This window comes from Salmo trutta, chromosome 24 (assembly GCF_901001165.1).
Source record: "Salmo trutta chromosome 24, fSalTru1.1, whole genome shotgun sequence".
Taxonomy (NCBI): Eukaryota; Metazoa; Chordata; class Actinopteri; order Salmoniformes; family Salmonidae; genus Salmo; species Salmo trutta.
The window spans coordinates 30,632,649-30,652,203 of record NC_042980.1 but is presented as its reverse complement, the minus strand read 5'-3'; the positions used below and the strand labels follow the sequence as shown (position 1 = coordinate 30,652,203).

The 19,555-nt window shown below is 40.7% G+C and overlaps 1 protein-coding gene across 2 annotated transcripts; it reads left to right on the top strand.

The window, feature by feature from the left end:
• The first annotated feature begins 228 nt into the window (after nucleotides 1-228).
• On the top strand, nucleotides 229-4,634 carry en1a (engrailed homeobox 1a). 2 transcript variants are annotated; one of them, XM_029711795.1, is made up of 2 exons: nucleotides 229-1,109; nucleotides 3,597-4,634. In XM_029711795.1, exons 1-2 carry the CDS (start codon nucleotides 581-583, stop codon nucleotides 3,914-3,916), a joined length of 849 nt encoding a protein of 282 aa, XP_029567655.1. In that variant the 5' UTR covers nucleotides 229-580; the 3' UTR covers nucleotides 3,917-4,634. The 2 variants fall into 2 exon arrangements, with proteins under 2 accessions (XP_029567655.1, XP_029567654.1); XM_029711794.1 differs by having other exon boundaries at nucleotides 3,594-4,634.
• Nucleotides 4,635-19,555: the final 14,921 nt, after the last annotated feature.

The following is a 19,555-nucleotide window of genomic DNA, read 5'->3' as shown; positions in this document are numbered from 1 at the left end:
CATTTTGACCGAGGTGAAATATCCGTATATGTTATTATTGTATCCTCCTATAGGTCTAGCATTCGTTTGCTGAGAATAGACAAGGTTGCAGAAGGCGAGTAGCGGTGATAATCTCTTGTTTGGTTTTGTTAAAACCCATTTGATAGCATGCAGCCTACTAACCCAGAGTTGCAAGACAATATTGGACGTCGTCACCCGTGTCCAAAAGTGTATCGGTCATTGATTGGCCCACTGCACGTTCGAAGGGGTTCACGTGCTTCCGGTTGGTGTGGGAAATGTGATGTGAGGAGTTGGTGAAGATCGAACTGTCATACCTACAGTGGTGAAAAGCTCGGGGCTGCGAGAGGAGAGCGCAATGCCTTGTCAGTCTTGTCATTGTCGACGACCATGACACGTTGGAGCGTTACGCACGAGGGATGTCAACAATTTAGAAATCAAAAGTGCCCCAAATCAGAGAGGTATTAATGAGCCTTTAGTGGTCAGCGTATTGCTTCATTCTTTTATATTTGGATACCAATACACACCAACAAGTGGAATTAGTTAGGAGCCTGGATCGACCCCTTTGCAGTCCCTTTCAGCAATGGAGAAGCAAAGGGCTCTACACAGCCCGGAGTCGAGTGAAGGGGAGAGCGTTTCTCCTTCTCGCAGTCTGCCTTCGCCGCCCATCCTGCCTCTCCAAGCAGCGCAGCAAGCGCACAGAACCACGAACTTTTTTATTGACAATATTCTGCGGCCAGATTTCGGCTGCCGGAAGGAGCATGGTTTAGGGGCTAGGGAACGGGCGCAGACTTCCAGCCGAGAGCGCGCCCAACCTTTGGTCGCCAGGCCGAATCATCCTGGAACGCCATGCCAGGACTCCAACTGCAGCAGCGACAGCACTTCTTCCTCCACCTCGTCCTTGGCCTTGTCTCCCACCCCCCAAAAGAGCACCTCGTCATCGAAGGCTGACGAGAGCTCTGGAGGCAGCACGCCAAAGTTCGGCGAGAACACTTCTTCTGTTATGGTTGTGAACGGCGGTAGTGGCGGCGCAGTGCCCAAAGCCGAGTCCCAGCCGCTGCTGTGGCCTGCCTGGGTGTACTGCACTAGATACTCGGACAGGCCGTCATCTGGTGAGGCAATAGTTTCTTGAACAAGCTTTTGTAAGGGTATTGTAGCCTAATGCGTAATGTTATAAATGCCTTATTGTCCCTTTGCAGAAATATAAGTATTTCCTCAACATGCTTGTATTTCATATATATTTTTTATTAATTCATCGAAGTTTCACATTTCTTCGTTAAATTCAACTGCATTTTATACTTTATTTTCACGCTGTGATAAATGACAATATATGTAGGTAATGGCAGAGTGGTCCTGTTACTGCATGAGAAGAGTGACTGGCTATAGAGCAGGCTAACATATATTATTAGAAAAAAAGGTTCTGGATAGAACCAAAAACGGTTATTTCTATGCTGATATATGGCACCCCTAAAGGTTCTGTACAGAACCGAAATTGTTTCCACATAGAACCTTATATGGAACCCAAGGGTTCTACATGGAACCAATTTTGGTTTAGTGAAGAAGAGCCCCAGGGGTTCTGATCAAATAACCCTACCAAAGGGTTCTATATACAACCTTTATGGGTGCCATTTGAAGTAAGCGGTATATTGTAGGCCTACTCAATCTTTTTTCAACAGGAAGCAAACTTTTGCATATTTAAATTATACCATATCACATGTAAATAATCCATTATTCAGGCCTACTACAAAAATATATGGAACAAAAAAGCTGAAAATAGGCCACTTGGATAATTTTGTGTTAATTCATTTTGAAATAGGACTGTGTGACATCTACTCTGTTCTACCGAGATAAGTCAAATACATTGAAACAGTGAAAAATCCAATAGGTGGTTTTCAAGAGCAGCATTGGTCCATTTGAGAACATATCAGAATATGTAAACATCATTTCATCGATGACTGTGTGGCCTAACATTTCACTCTCCTTATTTGCATGTGAGATCTTGGTCCTGGCCACTGGTTGCGGCTTGTAGGCTCACCCCAAAATGCCTTGCAGATATGACATGTTTTAAAATGTGTCACTTAACATGAGAACATACTCCATTCATTGGATTGAAAGAGAGATAGAGCTCGTACATTTAACAGAATACAAGTTTAGGCCAATATAGGCCTATACAGGCTATACATTTATGTGATTCATAACCTACAATAGTCTTATTAGACCATGTACATTATATATTTAAACATTTCAAGGACACTTTACAAAAATAAGGTTACATTTAATACAATTTAAGAAAGTGCATCGTGAAAAAAACTAGAATAAGAATCTGTGATGTCAACATGTTGAATTAATGAACAACTTTGCCTGTCTTGATAGACAAGGCTGTATATTATCTGAGTATGCAATTAGTGTAATTCCCCAACTAAATGTATTTAATAACTGTTAGGCTACGTTAAATGGTAAGCATGCACGTGTTTTGGCATGCGAATAAATGGCCTTTTTCCCCAATTACCATAAACCTGTCAAAAATATAGACTGTGTTTTATGCCGTAGGTATTGATAAAATCAGTGCAACAATAATGACATGAAATTTAAAGCTATACATATATTATCTAAAACAAAAACTATTTACTGAAGGGTTTATATTTGTGTTAGAAAATTATATAGGATTAGGTCTAGCATCAAAATACAACTTTAAGAAAGAGATATTAACGGATAAATGACATTTCCTGTTTCTCATCATATTGTTTATTTGTTTGTCTCTTGGCACCATGATAACAAAGGACACAATTGAATATTTAAATGTATACTATAGCGTAGGCTACCCTTATGCACATAGGCCTATACCTGAGTCTGCATTTGGTACAAAATATATGAATTCCTTTCTTATGTCAACAGCTAAAGATCACTGAGCTTCAACGATCATTTTTTTTAGTAGGCCTATAACTACTTGTGATCAATGAAAGGCCTAAAACCGACACAGTTGGCCAATAGTCCCACTAAAGCCAACTAAATAGCTGTAGTTGGCTTTAGTAGCCTACAGTTTTTCGGGTTTGCATATTTTTGCTAAATAATTATGAAAGTCAACCTACAGCTATTGTTACCTTCACACAAAGGCCTGCCGCTCAGTGCACTATGGACCTTATTCTTCTCAGTACATAATGTCATTTATAGTTATTATTGAAGGTCTACCATTGGGATGACCATACCGTTAGACTATAGCAAAGTATTCAACTATAATAACGTTTATTGTTATTATTATTAGCCTACCATCATTACATTGGCTATGTTTATTATTACGATTATATGATCACGGTTATTATTAACATTTACATTTTAGTCATTTATCAGACGCTCTTATCCAGAGCGACTTACAGTAGTGAATGCATACATTTCATTTCATGCATTTTTTGTTTTTTGTTTTTTTTGTACTGGCCCCCCGTGGGAATTATTTGTGTACGTTGTTTTTATTATTAGGCTATTATTAATAAGTCTAGCCTAAAATCTGCAATGGAATTGGTTTTTGGTGATGAAAGTGAGACTAGGTGTCTGGCGCTCGCTGAATATTTATATTCCCGTTTTTATTGTCGTTCCTACTGTAGGCCCAAGGACACGGAAATTGAAAAAGACGAAAAATGAAAAGGAAGACAAGCGACCCAGAACGGCGTTCACGGCTGAGCAGCTCCAAAGACTGAAAACGGAGTTCCAGGCCAACCGTTATATCACGGAGCAGAGGAGACAGTCTCTAGCCCAGGAGCTCAACCTCAATGAGTCACAAATCAAAATCTGGTTCCAAAACAAACGGGCGAAAATCAAAAAGGCCAACGGCTATAAGAACGGCCTGGCTCTCCAGCTCATGGCGCAAGGATTGTACAACCATTCCACCACCACCATTCAGGAAGACAAGGAGGAGAGTGACTGAGACTTCGCTTGCAGGAGTCATCTTTTGGGGGCACAATATTTGTGGAAAGTCAAGGCTATTGTAAAGAGATTTTCCATTTGTTGATAGGGCTAAATGTGTCGCCTATGTGTGGACATAAACTATCAAAGTATGCCTACAAACATGAATGAAAATGAATAGCCTATATGACACGTTGTATATTTAATTTAAGAAGAAGGGGTAAGCTATATGACTACTCATCCCGCACTTGCTGGATAATTATATGATTGTTATCTTTGTCGCTTTAATGTGTTGCTATCTCTCTCTTATATCAAACCTCGATGAATGTACAGACTGCGTGATCTGCCACTTCAAGCCAAAGATTTTATCGGAAAAAACAGCCTGAAAAAAACGGAATCTCTCTGTTATCGTACTTTCTTCCCGAACTGCGAGTAGACCGCTGTTATCATTAGTTGCCTGCCGCCCCTCAACCCGTTTGGGAGGAAGGATATATGACTCAACTCGTGTTGGATTCACCTTATATTGGAATACTACAAAGACACAGCAGCGTCAGACTCTCTTCAAATATATGTCATCTCCCTCCATGATTAGAGGGGATGCATATAGGCTACATCTAAACAATGTTAACAAATAAACATTTTTCTATTGGGAAAAGGCAACACTGCTCCTTTTTTGTATGTTGCACTGCTCTGTGCAATAGATTTAAACGATTACATGAATAAATCGTAGTGTCTATGGAGTTGGTTTGCAGCTCATTGGTTCAAGTGAGTGGGGTAACTGTATCCATATTCATCCCGTATATTTTACAAAGGGACATTTTATTATGAGGAGCGTGATGATATCAGGCCTGTTCAGAGCGTTGCTGAGCATGAAATTGGCTTGCCGTGCACCACAGTGCTCACTCATTTGCTCAACTATTTGTGTGCTAGGCTAGAAATATAAAACCGACCATTTGCTCTTGTATCAAATGTTGAGCCAGACAGAGCGCACCGCTCAAAGCTTGGCTGGATTCACAGGTCACGCCGTTCTCTTGAAAATCATGCTAGCGTGAGGTCAGTGTGCACGAGGGGCCACAACCACGAGTAAGGAAGATTGATTCATTTTTCACTTTAGGCCTATAGCCTACTGCAGTAGGCTAAATAAAAAATATAAACAATAAAAAAAACGTTTTTATTACAATTACACTCATAATGATCTGCCTTTTCGTGTATTTGTATTTATTAGGGATCTCCATTTGCTGCTGCCAAGGTGTAACCGATGTGAAATTGCTAGCTAGTTAGCGGTGGTGCGCGCTAATAGCTTTTCAATCGGTGACGTCACTCGCTCTGAGACCTTGAAGGAGTTGTACCCCTTGCTCAGCGATGGGTAACGATGCTTCGTGGGTGTCAGTTGTTGATGTGTGCAGCGGGTCCCTGGTTTGAGCCCAGGTAGGGGCGAGGAGAGGAACGGAAGCTACACTCTTACAAAGGCAACAAAATATAAAACAGTACATCATATAACATTATTACACCACTACATATCCACAATACAAAATGTTTAATACCACCATAAAACAATATCACAATGTATGCATATGCATGTGTCTGTACCTTTGTGTGTGTCTCTTCACAGTCCCCGTACCATATGGTATTTTTACCTTTAAAAAATAAATCTGATTCTACTGTTTGCATCAGTTATCTGATGTGGAATAGAGTTCCATGGCTCTATGCATTCTTGTACCCAAACATTTAGATATTAGCCTAATCATTTGAGAATAAATGATTCATTTGAATTCTGATTTACACACGATGCAGAGCTGCGTTTTATCTTAACGGATGAAATCGAAGAGCAGTTACAGCGAATCTACCCTTTCATGAAGTCGATATAACTCAATAGGAAACGTCCCCTGTACAGGTAATAGGTGATCAGCTCAGATTTGAAGCATGAGAATATGTTCTTTCCTTTGTGGAGGTATATCCTAGGCTTTTTTTACTAAAGGGAACCCATAATAACAAATCTTATACAACTTAGATGAATCATGGATACTATTGACACGCAACCTATTCGAAAGGTATTTGTCAAGGATATAGGACGAAGGCCGTCGTAAACATAATAAATCAACTACAGCCTATAGATAATAACTAAAGTTGGATATGCTTTCACAGTTATGAGCAAAGTGACAAAGACAGGACTCAAGATTCTCTCTCTCGCTCTCTCTTACTCTTGAATGGATGGTCAGGGGGGCAGAACATAATGTGTACAAATAATGTGTAGACTCCAAATTGACCGCAAAAAGACCGAACAGATATAACATTTGACTAAAAAATAATAATTTCAAACCTTGCATACATTGTTATAGAATCACATATCTCTCTCTTATGTATGGGAATACTTTGGAACAAATGTTCTAAATTAAAATCAATTGGAGCTGATTTGCTGGTGTTTTTATAGTATTTTATGTCCAACAACTAATATGTGGATTCGGCTATTTGAGCCCGTTGCTGACAGGTGTATAAAATCGAGCACACGGCCATGCAATCTCCATAGACAAACATTGGCAGTGGAATGGCCTTACTGAAGAGCTCAGTGACTTTCTGGCACGTCATAGGATGCTACCTTTCCAACTTGTCAGTTCGTCAAATGTCTGTCCTGTTAGAGCTGCCCCAGTCTGTAAGTGCTGTTATTGTGAAGTGGAAAAGTCTAGGGGCAACAACGGCTCAGCCGCAAAGTGGTAGGTCACACAAACTCACAGAACGGGACCGCCAAGTGTTGAAGCACGTAACGCGTAAAAACCATCTGTCCTAGGTTGCATCACTTACTACCGAGTTCCAAACTGCCTCTGGAAGCAACGTCAGCACAAAAACTTTTCGTCCGGAACTTCATGAAATGGGTTTCCATGGTCGAGCAGCTGCACACAAGCCTAAGATCATCATTCACAACATTCTAAAGTTTGGTGGAGGCTGTTTTTCATTGTTCGGAGTAGGCCCCTTAGTTCCGGTGAAGGGAAATCTTAACTCTACACCATACAATGACATTCTAGATGATTCTGTGCTTCCAACTTTGTGGCAACAGTTTGGGGAAGGCCATTTTCTATTTCAGCATGACAGTGCCTTCTTGCACAAAGCGAGGTCCACACTGAAATGGTTTGTCGAGATCGATGTGGAAGAACTTGACTGGCCTGCACACAGCTCTGACCTCAACCCCATCGAATACCTTTGGGATGAATTGGAAGGCCGACCGTGAGCCAGGCCTAATCGCCCAACATCAGTGCCTGACCTCACTAATGCTCTTGTGGCTGATTGGAAGCAAGTCCCGCAGCAATGTTCCAACATCTAGTGGAAAGCCTTCCCAGAAGAGTGGAGGCTGTTATAGCAGCAAAGGGGGGACCAACTCCATAATAATGCCCATGATTTTTGAATGAGTTTTTCGACGAGCAGGTCTCCACATACTTTTGGTCATGTACATATATTGTTTATTTATTTATTGTTCAGAAAACTTGGGGGCCAAATTAAAATCACCCGGGCCAAATTCGGCCTGTGGGCTGCGTCTTGGGGAAGCCTGCTATATAGGCTATGGAGATAAAGATATTCCTAACATGCTTCTTAAAGTGACTTTTTTTATTTTTTTATTTTACCTTTATTTAACAAGGCAAGTCAGTTAAGAACAAATTCTTATTTTCAATGACGGCCTAGGAACAGTGGGTTAACTGCCTGTTCAGGGGCAGACTCTCCAATAGGTGGAGGTAAATAATGTCAGGACATTAATATAGGCCTAACATTATTTTGGTAATTTACCCAACCAAATCTTGTATAACCACAGGAACTAGCGTCAACATCCGTTATATGCCTATGTGTAAGCGGTGATGCCGATTAAATCTCAGATGCAGTTGACCTAGGCCTAGTAAAGTCTAAATCGAAGAGCGCTTGTGTGATGCGTGTGAGCGTCGACCAAACGAGAGTGCCAGGTGAACTAACGATCAGTAGGCTTATGCGTTGTTTCTGTCTTCAAGTTGAAATATGATTTTTTTAAACTTATTTTCTACTTGTCAATACATTTATTTTTCAATATTTTACAACATTTAAAGGGACAATCTGGAATTGGTACATTGCTTACTTTACATAAGGTGGGCTGCATGAACTTGAGACTGTACAACAAAAACGTTTTTCAGAAGAATATGTTTTACCAGTTGATATGACTGCCTGTTGGTTACCGGATGATTTTAACAAAACAAGTAATACAAATAACAACAAAAACAACAATAATAATAATAACGATAACAATAATGGAAACAGGAACATTTTTATGTTTTCCATAGACCAATGACCATCCGTGACCTAGGTCATGTCTATCTATTCTAGTTTATCTTATAGCCAACCGGAATTGAAGTAAAACATGCCTCTTTCGAAGTAAATTCATCCACAAGATTTGATTTACAGTTGACATATTTATTGATGATTTTGCTAATTTGATAATAATGTTTTGTTTTCCTGCCTATTCGAAATGTACCAAAACCTTTACTTAATCGAGATTTTTTAATTAGGGCCTACACCCTGGTTTCTAAATTAATTTAAATAATAGGCTGAGCAATGTTATTTTTTAAACTAATATTTGAACTTAAATCATCAAATAATGGTTTATTTTGGTAGAAGAAAGTAACTTTTCTTATCATATTTGCCAACGTGAATTAACCAAAATCCATGAAGCTAGCTACATAATCGCAAATTTTTATTAAATGCCCACAATGTAGGCCTAATTCACTTTGTAATTTCAAATAAATCATAATAGTCTACCTAATAAGTAGGCCTACATTGTTTTCAACTTAAGCTGAGTTTTTCAAATAGGTTATACAGCGAGAAATTCCCAGTAAATATTTTCATTTGTCCGCCGTTTTCTGATTTTTCTGATTTTATAGCACCCATTAGTCCTTCATAGCCTATATAAAATAGGATGTCTATTCCAATAAATTGATGGATGTGATTATCACAATACGTTTTTATTAGACATCAGGTATAGACAAAAAACGATAATGATAAAATGAGAAGGTGCGCCAAGGACGTCCCACACTATCTATCACGCTTTTAGACACGGCACCGGCCGCCTTATCAGCGTTGACATTACACGCAGTCTACAACTCATGTCGAACACATTATAATTTGTTAAGCTTAATAGCCAGTATTGTTATAAAAATACTGGATTTGGGCCCATTTTCTGAGACAGAACAGTGTAATTACTTTTGGCCAAATTACATATTGAGTGAATATCTTCCTGAAAAAGCAACCTATTTCCGCTGGCAAAGAGGTCATCTGTCATCCATGCCCGAGGATATAGGCTAAACCTCTCCTACAATACAGTACATGCTCATACTATTTTTATCTTTCAGAGTCATTCTGGATTCAGAGACAAATGTTGTGACAGGTGGGCTGGATCCCTGCCTGTGAGTGTTTCCTGTACTTCGTCTGTTTTCTGAAATGATTTCAGAAATGGGAAGAGAGGCAGAGGTTTGTAGAGTGGCAAGTGGATCATGGACATAGAGCCACACTATAACTGGTTACTGCACAATAAAGAGTAGTCCACCAAATAAACAAGTAAACAATGTAGCAAATATAAATATTATGACAGAAATCACATAATTATATCTTAATATAATGATGCCCATTCTGATCAATTCTTTTAGTATAATGTATTTTTGTTTATACAATATAAACCACAACAGATCATATACAAGGAAGGGAATGAAGTGCGTGTCTACGTGCATGATGACAGATGGGGGTGCAAACAACAAGACAATTAACTAAATGAGAATTTCACCACCCAGTAGCTTTAGGGATGTACTGTAACCGTGTGCTGTGTTTTTACGTATTTGTTTGAACATCTGATACAGGAAGACCCTAGGGTGCAGAGTGTCCATAACACAGCCTGTCCTCCGGCTACAATACAGCTTTCATTTACATGCAAATGAAGGCAATAAGCAGAAAACACAACAGAACTTCACTGCATCGTCTTCAGTAATGAAAAATTGACTGGATGTTGCACTCAGTCCTATATCTCCAATGTATCAAAACACCAACACTCTAATGTTTTCTGTAGGCTCCTGAAATGTCGGAGCGGGTCTTGTGCTCCAGGTTGGCGTTGGACTTAACCGTGTCCGGAGGAGACCAGACAACAGACAGGAATGTCCCAGTGTTGCTCTGGGAGCTGTGAGCCTGTCTGTCTGGGTCATGCAACACTGATCAAACCTGAGTGGAAACCTACAGGACCAGAGCTAACACAATGCTAAGACTGGGGTTAAACATTCACGCACGCACATGCACACACACCCACACACCCACACACACCCACACACCCACGCAAACACGCACGCACGCACGCACACACATCCACACACCCACGCAAACACGCACTCACGCACACACACACACACCCACGCAAACACTTACTCACGCACATGCACACACACCCACGCAAACACGCACGCACACGCACCCACGCAAACACGCACGCACGCACACACACACCCACGCAAGCACGCACGCACGCACACACACACACCCACACGCAAACACGCACACACACGCACACACTCCTAAAATGGGGGCAGGCACTGCTGTAATCCTGATTCGACACAAGCTACTGTCAGGGGGGGTCTCGGCCATTTTTGGATGACCACACGTCACGTCGGAGATATCCTTAGCGGCCTCCGGCTCTAGAAAAAGGACACTGGTCTGTTCCTACCCTGTACAGTGAGTACTACATAACACACTCTTTGGTCTTTGATCCTTGGGAGACAGGCAGCATGACAGACAGACAAACACACACATACAGACACATGCCTGTGCACACAGATACAGACACACAGATGGAATGGGTAGACCCTATGTAATGAAGGGTTGTGTTCCTGAATAATGGTAGAGAACACCACATGCCGTCCTCTGTCTACCAGGCTGTATGCCTGCATGCGAGGCAGCCGTTGTGGTGAGAAGGACTGCTGTTGTTTTGTCAGGAGGAGCAAAAGTAGCATTGAGACGTAGCCTACAGGCCTCCCACGCTGCAGCATACTGTGTGTGTGGGCGTGTATTTCTATATGTATATGTGCTTGGCACACAGTCGTGCAATCATACGCTATTGCATAGATTATAAGGTGGATATAAGCAGAATTGATTATGTGTGTGTGCGTGTGTGTTCAGGATTTTGTATACAGCCTGTTGGTTGGGGGTATTAAAACCCTCCCTGTCCCCCATCCCTCCTCCATTTCCTCTATGGCCCACCATGCTAACCGGATTAGCCCATCCTCAGACAGACAAGGCCATGCAAAGGAGCCCAACGCTGAGCCAGTTAGAACACACTGCTCACAACAGCGGACCTACTATTCGCCGTGTTCCGACTAGCCATACGTGATGATGTGGCTCAATATGACGCAAGGCAGCCATTTTGTCTTGGACATTATGGCTTTGGACTGGTCAATGTCAAAATAGTCTGTAGTACATGGACTTTCCTGTAAAAGTAAATATGATAATGTATGACTAAGTATAATGATTGAATGTTATGTAAATATATAGTATATGAATAGCATTTGTACTCTTTGACATGTCAAATCCATGCACATTACCAAAGAGGAAAGATACATCATCTTAATCCAACTGTAATTGTACAATATTAATCTAAAGATAATATTTCCCCATATTTCCCCTCTTATGATTGTTAGAATAAGAGTTATGGACCATGAAACAGGGAGAAACTGAGGAGAACTGTAATTTGAAACAGCTGCTGTTGGTAAGGACAACATTCAGGTTCATTTTTAAAATGCAATGACAGTCTGAATGACCCACGAAAAGTTCTTGCCTTTAAAAGTTGCACAAATGGTGGCATTTTGCAGTTGCATCCCCCTATTGTGAATTATTATTATTGTTTGGTTATATGTCTGAAAATAAAGGAAGTCATCATTGGAGGTCAGATGTTACATACAGGGCATTCAGAAAGTATTCAGACCACCACATTTTGTTACGTTACAGCCTTATTCTAAAATTGATTACATTCTTTTCCCCCCTCATCAATCTACACACAACACCCTATGATGACAAAGCAAAAACAGATTGTTTGACATTTTGGAAAATGGAAATCTCACAATTTACATAAGTATTCAGACCCTTTATTCAGTACTTTGTTGAAGCACCTTTGGTAGCGATTGCAGCCTTGAGTCTTCTTGGGTATGATGCTACAAGCTTGGCACACCTGTATTTGGGGTTAGGGTTAGGGTTCTCCCATTCTTCTCTGCAGATCCTCTCAAGCTCTGCCAGGTTGGATGGGGAGTGTCCCTGCACAGCTATTTTCAAGTCTTTCCAGAGATGTTCGATTGGGTTCAAGTCCGGGCTCTGGCTGGGCCACTTAAAGACATTCAGAGACTTGCCCTGAAGCCACTCCTGCGTTGTCTTGGCTTAGGGTCATTATCCTGTTGGAAGATGAACCTTCGCCCCAGTCTGAGGTCCTGAGCACTCTGGAGCAGGTTTTCATCAAGGATCTCTGTACTTTGCTCCGTTCATCTTTCCCTCGATCCTGACTAGTCTCCCAGTCCCTGCCACTGAAAAACATCCCCACAGCATGATGCTGCCACCACCATGCTTCACTGTAGGGATAGTGCCAGGTTTCCTCCAGACGTGAAGCTTGGCATTCAGGCCAAAGAGTTCAATCTTGGTGCCATCAGACCAGAGAATCTTGCTTCTCATAGTCTGAGAGTCCTTTAGATGCCTTTTGGCAAACTCCAAGCGGGTTGTCATGTGCCTTTTACTGAGGAATGGCTTTCGTCTGGCCACTCTACCATAAAGGCCTGATTGGTGGAGTGCTGCAGAGATGGTTGTCCTTCTGGAAGGTTTTCCCATCTCCACAGAGGAACTCTGGAGTTCTGTCAGAATGACCATTGGGTTCTTGGTTACCTCCCTGACCAAAGCCCTTCTCCCCCAATTGCTCAGTTTGGCCGGATGGCCAGCTCTAGGAAGAGTCTTGGTGGTTCCAAACTTCATCCATTTAAGAATGATGGAGGGCGCTGTGTTCTTGTGGACCTTCAATGTTGCAGACATTTTTTGGTACCCTTCCCCAGATATGTGCCTCGACACAATCCTGTCTCTGAGCTCTACGGACAAATCCTTCAACCTCATGGTTTGGTTTTTGCTCTGACATACACTGTCAACTTTGGGACCTTATATAGACAGGTGTGTGCCTTTCCAAATCATGTCCAATCAATTGAATATATCACAGGTTTGCAAATATTTCTAAAAACCTGTTTTTGCTTTGTCATTATGGGGTACTGTGTATAGATTGATGAGGGAAAACATGTATTACTCCATTTTAGAATAAGGCTGTAATGTAACAACATGTGGAAAAGGTCAAGAGGTCTGAATACTTTCCGAATGCACTGTATGTGTTGTGTTAGCTGAATAATCTTACCAAAGATGATTGATAAATGAAAATTGTTCACTCAGGCCGTTTACCATTGAACTAAAAGAATTCAGGTCCTGTCTACTTAAGAGGTGGCTCTCCCATAGACACCAATGTGATAGCAGCTGGGTTTGGTCTACTTAGTTCAGTGACTTCCATTGAAACAGAAAACATTAGGGAGTGGGATGTTCCGTTTCTGTCTTACAGTACAGTGCAGTTGGTTCTTTCATTAAAAGGCTGAGACTATAGCACCTATAGCATTTCCCACCACTGGAAATATATTCCCACTTCAAACATCCAAAGCCAGAGAAAACCACAACTCTTCATTTGTAAAACTTTCTCATTCGCTGTCTTTTAAACATCCAGTTCCTTAGGTTACAAAAATAATTCTTAATTCGCAAATTGACAGTCCTATGTTTTCAAAATGATGTGTCTGCAACCGCCTATACAGTAGACTACGTCCTCAACAAACTGTGGCTAAAAAAGTGTAGCCAGAAAACTTACTACCGTACTCTAACAGCACAGCTCTTTTTAAAGCAGGCTTTCAGCAGTTTGTTTGGTCTTCTTATGTAAGTGCAATATACAGCAAGATTTCATTTGGTATATAGTCATTGGATTTGTGGATTTTATCAAATAATTCTTTTTTGATTCTCATCTTAACGTAGCCCCAAGCATTAATAAAATAAAACAAAATCATATTTTAGTTCTCTCTTTAGAACTCTCTTTAAAAAACACATCCTCAAATAGTATATTTTTTGAAAGATTTACAGTTAAATAAATAATGTTATACTTAAAAGTGCAAATAATTTCTCAGAGAAAGAATTCTTTTTTTTTTGGTATACACAAGTACTGAGAGGACAGACAGAAGACTAGTTGACAGACAATGGTAAATCAGCTTACTTTAGTTGAAGCGAATCACCCATTGGAGAAGGGTATACTTGTATAATGCTATATCTGAACAATAAAAGAATGTTGCAAAACGCTAAAGACTCAGTTTTATACATTTTATACAATCTATTATAAATTCATATGAATTAATTACCCAATGATGAATAATTCATAAAACAATTAAAATTCATAACACAATTATAATTATAACATTGGTAAGTTGATTAAAAAATATATATTATCCCATGACACCGTCACCTTTTTCGTGTCATTGTCAAAAAAATTGGATAGGCAAATATACTAGTAAATCTTAGATGTTTGAATTACACATATGTATTTAACAGATTACACAAATTTATTTAACAAAATACATTATTTAACAAATTAGTCAAAACCTTTTTGAATAGTAGCCAACATATTCATTTCGTTCCTATAATTTACATCTTCATTCATTTTTTTCTTTAAATAATTAGTTGAAAGTGTCAAATAAGTTTGTGTTATATACAGCATAAGTTTGTGAAATATTTGTTAAAATTGTATCAGTGATTTTTGATGTCCTTTACCCTAATGACAGGTCATGTGATCATGTAGTGTTATCCATAGAGTAATGTTTACCCCATAGGAAAATCTCATTTGGATTCCTTAATTCCTTGCATCCTCTCCTCCGTCCTCTCCTCGCCTCCTTTAAAAAAAGGTCAAATGTAATCAAGAAGAGGAGGCGAGGAGAGGAAACATGGGCCTTTTCTCATTTGTGGAAAAGTCCGTCCTCCACCCTCTCCCCTCCTGCCTCTCTCCTCTGTGTTTCCCACCGGTGTCCTAAGCGAAATAGTTTTGAAATCTTCCACACCCCCTTTGAATCAGCTTTTGTTTTGTCGGAGAAGAGCATGCACATGTTTAAAAACAATATGTTACTTATCATTTTATCTGTAACATTTTTAAAATTTAAAGAGTATGTGGAGAAGTGTCTAATTTCATACAAGCACATTTCTGTCCACGTTCTTCTCCTTGCTGCCTCTCCTTGATTACCTTTGTCCTTTTTTAAAAGGAGGCTAGAGAGGACAGAGGAGAGAGGACAGCAGGAGTTGAACAAATTCAATTGAGAAAAGGCCATGGAAACAACTGTGCATGCATGAAATAAGACTCTCCTTCTCCTCTAGCATGCCATCGGTAAATTATGATTTAAATCCTAAAACAAATGAATCCTAAAGAAAATGGTTAAGAAAATACATCTAGCTAGTTGTGCTAGACATTTTATAGATAAAAAGATACGTAGCATATCGTTTCTAAATGTGTGCATGCTTTTCACCTCAGAGAAAATATGTTTCAAAGGGTTTGTGGCGGATTTTAAAACTCTTCCATTTAGGATACACCAGAGCATCCTCTGCCAGAAGAAGGCAGTCGAGGAGAGGAGCAAACTACTCTCTGTTCACCTATGAACTAATTGATGCTCTCGTACATTTGGCAACCACTTATCGGTTTTCGGGGTCACATTGGAAAGGAGGACAGATGAGTCGAGGAGAGGACGCACTTTTGCCCTATTGAGAATATCTCCCCATGACAGATGAACACTGGATCTGAGAGCAGCAGAGGGTTGATCACACACACACACACACACACACACACACACACACACACACACACACACACACACACACACACACACACACACACACACACACACACACAGAGTGAAGAGCAAAGTGTTCATCCCATGTGTTCCTCAAAGAGTTCAGGTTACAACTGGGAGGCATCTTGGGAATGGAGCTCGGCACAGACCGTGGATAACTGCTTTAACACCAGCCAGCGTCATGTGTGGTCCCAACGGAATTCTCTGTGTGTGTTTGTGTGTGTGTGTGTGTGTTGACAGATAACAGAAGCCAATGCCAAATGTCGAACAACACTAATTGCACTGGTATAAATGAATCATAATATTTCAGTGTCATATAAAGTCATTAGACATATTAAAGTGTAGGACACCAGTGAAACAGTACAGAATCCTTTAGTTAACCGGTGCTGTGAAATCTATTTAGTATGTGTGGAGCAGTAGGCTTTCACGGCTGGTCATGTGGCTGTTGTGATGTCATCGGCAATATTTTGGGCCCCAAATGCATCTGGGCAGGCATGAAAAATCATGTTGGTGTGTTTCTATGTGCGTGTGTGTGTGTGTATGTGTGAGGTCAAGGATTTCCCTCACTAAAATAAAGGTCATGATGAACTGAAGGCTTATGGAGTCAATGCCTGAGAAAACTACACATATAATAATAATTCATTCTGAACTACAGTTTTATTTGACCATTTTTATTAATTTAATGGAGGTAGTGGCGCCTTAATAAAGGGGCATTCCATGTAATTAGACAAGGAAGGGGATGGACAACACATGGCTAATTAAGCATAGCTATGTCCATTAAACATTTCACTGGGCAGTTTACTATTAAGGCACAATGCATACAATGATTCATCCCAGTAATGATATATCTGATGATAATATAATTGAATGGTACCCCACAACAGGTCCAAAACAAGTGCTATGGCATATCAGCACTGGTTAGGCCTCCTCATAGTGGGTGATCCTCAACATGTTAAGGCTGAGAAATGCAGATAACTGTGAGGGATAGCTAATGCTCATTCATCGCTCATCTCACACATTGGTTCTGGGCTCTTTAGCAAGGACTGAATGGTTCCTTTGTTGAACTCCTATTTGTCATCTTCCCACTTCTAGCATAGGGGAGAAATGTGCAGCTTTACTGGAGATCTCCAGTGTGCACAGCTGGTCTGTATAAGCCTACCCAGACACTGACTGATTAACTTACTGCAGGTGCATGACCAGTCAGCGCTGCCCACTCAGTCGCCCGCTCAAACCCAACAGTCACTCTTTATCACCCTACTATACTGCAAGCTTCCCCAAGCCTCTACCATTCACTTTACTGTATGTTGTTCTAGATGCAGCAGTCACACACAGCCAAGACGTGATATGGAATTGGATAGCACCGAGCAGGGATGTCAGTGCTTTTTGGAGACCACAGTCAGTGGATTAACCTGGCAAAGTAATTAGGTTGGTATGAAAAGTAAGACAGCATGGTATACGAGAGTATACCATGAGAGTATACGACAACAAACACTTCAGACTACTCCTCTCTTTCCCCATCTGCCAAAGTGAAACCCACCCACCCAGACACTGATGAAGGTCGATCACTGTCTATCACTGTGCCTTGATGATACACTTTGGTTTATAGCCCTGATCTATGAATACCAGTACATGTGCACCTCAAAGGTTGATAGACTGCCTCAGCCTCGGTGGTGGACTTGGAGTCTGCGCTCACATGTGGAATCCATTACATAGTTGCAAGAAACAGATTTTCTTTCGGCAACTCTTTTGATGTTGAGGAGAGAAAGAAAGTTCAACTACGTGTTTGTGCCCTGAGGTGTTTGCGTATAAACAGAGTAACCATTCGTTTGTGGAGTTGTAAATCATGCTTACCTGTTTCTCAGAGCTGATCTGTTGTTTGTAGAGGATGTGCTGTATAGAACGTGTTATTGACGGTCAGACAGAGCGGAGGTTAAGATGAGAGTCTGTGTGGTCTGCTTAACACCTTACATGTGTTTCACATGAACCTCTGCATACAGGGGTGAGACAACATGAAAAATACAAAGATATCCAAATATGGAGGTCTACACTGTCAACAGGTTTACACTGTCTTTACATTTACATTTACGTCATTTAGCAGACGCTCTTATCCACGCGACTTACAAATTGGTGCATTCACCTTATGATATCCAGTGGAACAACCACTTTACAATAGTACATCTATATATATTTTTTTTTTTGGGGGGGGGGGGGTTAGAAGGATTACTATATCCTATCCCAGGTATTCCTTAAAGAGGTGGGGTTTCAGGTGTCTACGGAAGGTGGTGATTGACTCCGCTGTCCTGGTGTCGTGAGGGAGCTTGTTCCACCATTGGGGTGCCAGAGCAGCGAACAGTTTTGACTGGGCTGAGCGGGAACTGTGCTTCCGCAAAAAAAAACGACAATACTAAAACTGGTTAGTTTTAGTATTGAATATGTACTATAATATTTTGTTTACAGTTTCAGTAATTATTCAGTAATGACACATAGATCTTTAATACATAAAAAAATTGTCATTTTGAATACATTAAGGTGACTCACACTAACAACAATGCAAAAATAGCTAAATAAACGGACAGAATTCTGTACATTCTCTGAACCAATATGTATTGGTTCAGAGAATCTTAATTGGGGAGGACGGGCTCGTGGTAATGGCTGGAGAAGAATAGGTGGAATGGTATCAAGTAAATCAAACACATTGGTTTCCATGTGTTTGATGCCATTCCATTCACTCCGTTCCAGCCATTATTATGAGCTGTCCTGCCCTCAGCAGCCTCCACTGTTTTATTTACTTACAACTGAAATATACCAGAGATCCTTTTCTTTGTCAAAACACTCTGGGGTTGATTCATTCAGAGAGTGTGTGCAGTAAAAAAACAAAAAAACAAAGGATTCACACCGCCTCCGACTTCAACCTTAGCAGTCGACCTTAACCTTCAGCCACTGAGGGAACGTGGCAAAGGTCAAACAGAGATGGAATGAGTTTTAGGCTTGTGAATCTGGGCACGTCTGACCCAAACCATGTCTAATAGTCCTCAACCCAGGAGGATGGCCTTTACCTGTCTACTTTTAGACCTCCTACACACACACACACACAAACACACACTCACACACACACACACACACACACACACACACACACACACACACACACAAACTATAAGACTGCATTGTAATGATCCCTTGTGATCATATGCATGCGAACGCAGGCACACACACAATAGGCATTTACAGCAGAATAGGCAGATGCCACAGTGCAGTTCTAATTTCACCTGAGGGGCTTGAGCATTCCACTCCACTCAGTCAAACAGTCAAACACATGACAAGGGGAGTGTCTCAATTCAGCTTGATAATTGTTTTATTTTTTAAAAATCAGCTAGGTCACCTGTGATAGAAGTCAGTATTCAAAGTCCATCCATGTCTGAGGACGTCAGGAGATGACGTGTAAACTGGCCACTTGGGGCAACAGTGAGCATTATTACCATTAAGAATGCTTGGGTTGTGCGAGGGCATTGGGGATGGCGGATGGGCGTAAGCAGTCGCCTCGGATTCCAAACATTGCAAGTTTGAATCCAGTGATAGGCTCAAAACTAAAATATAATCTATCACAAACCTTAACCATTCAGAGTTAATGCCTAAACTTAACCTTAAACACCTTGGAATTAGACGTTTGGAACAACTTCAAAATTTGACATGGATGAATGTCTAATTCTGGTGTGAGAGCTGGTAGAAAAAAATGG

Excerpts from the sequence above, each read along its gene's own strand:
- en1a (XM_029711794.1), top strand. The coding sequence starts at position 581 with ATGGAGAAGCAAAGGGCTCTACACAGCCCGGAGTCGAGTGAAGGGGAG. Across the intron at positions 1,110-3,593 it reads CTCGGACAGGCCGTCATCTG|TAGGCCCAAGGACACGGAAA; the intron begins GTGAGGCAATAG and ends TCGTTCCTACTG.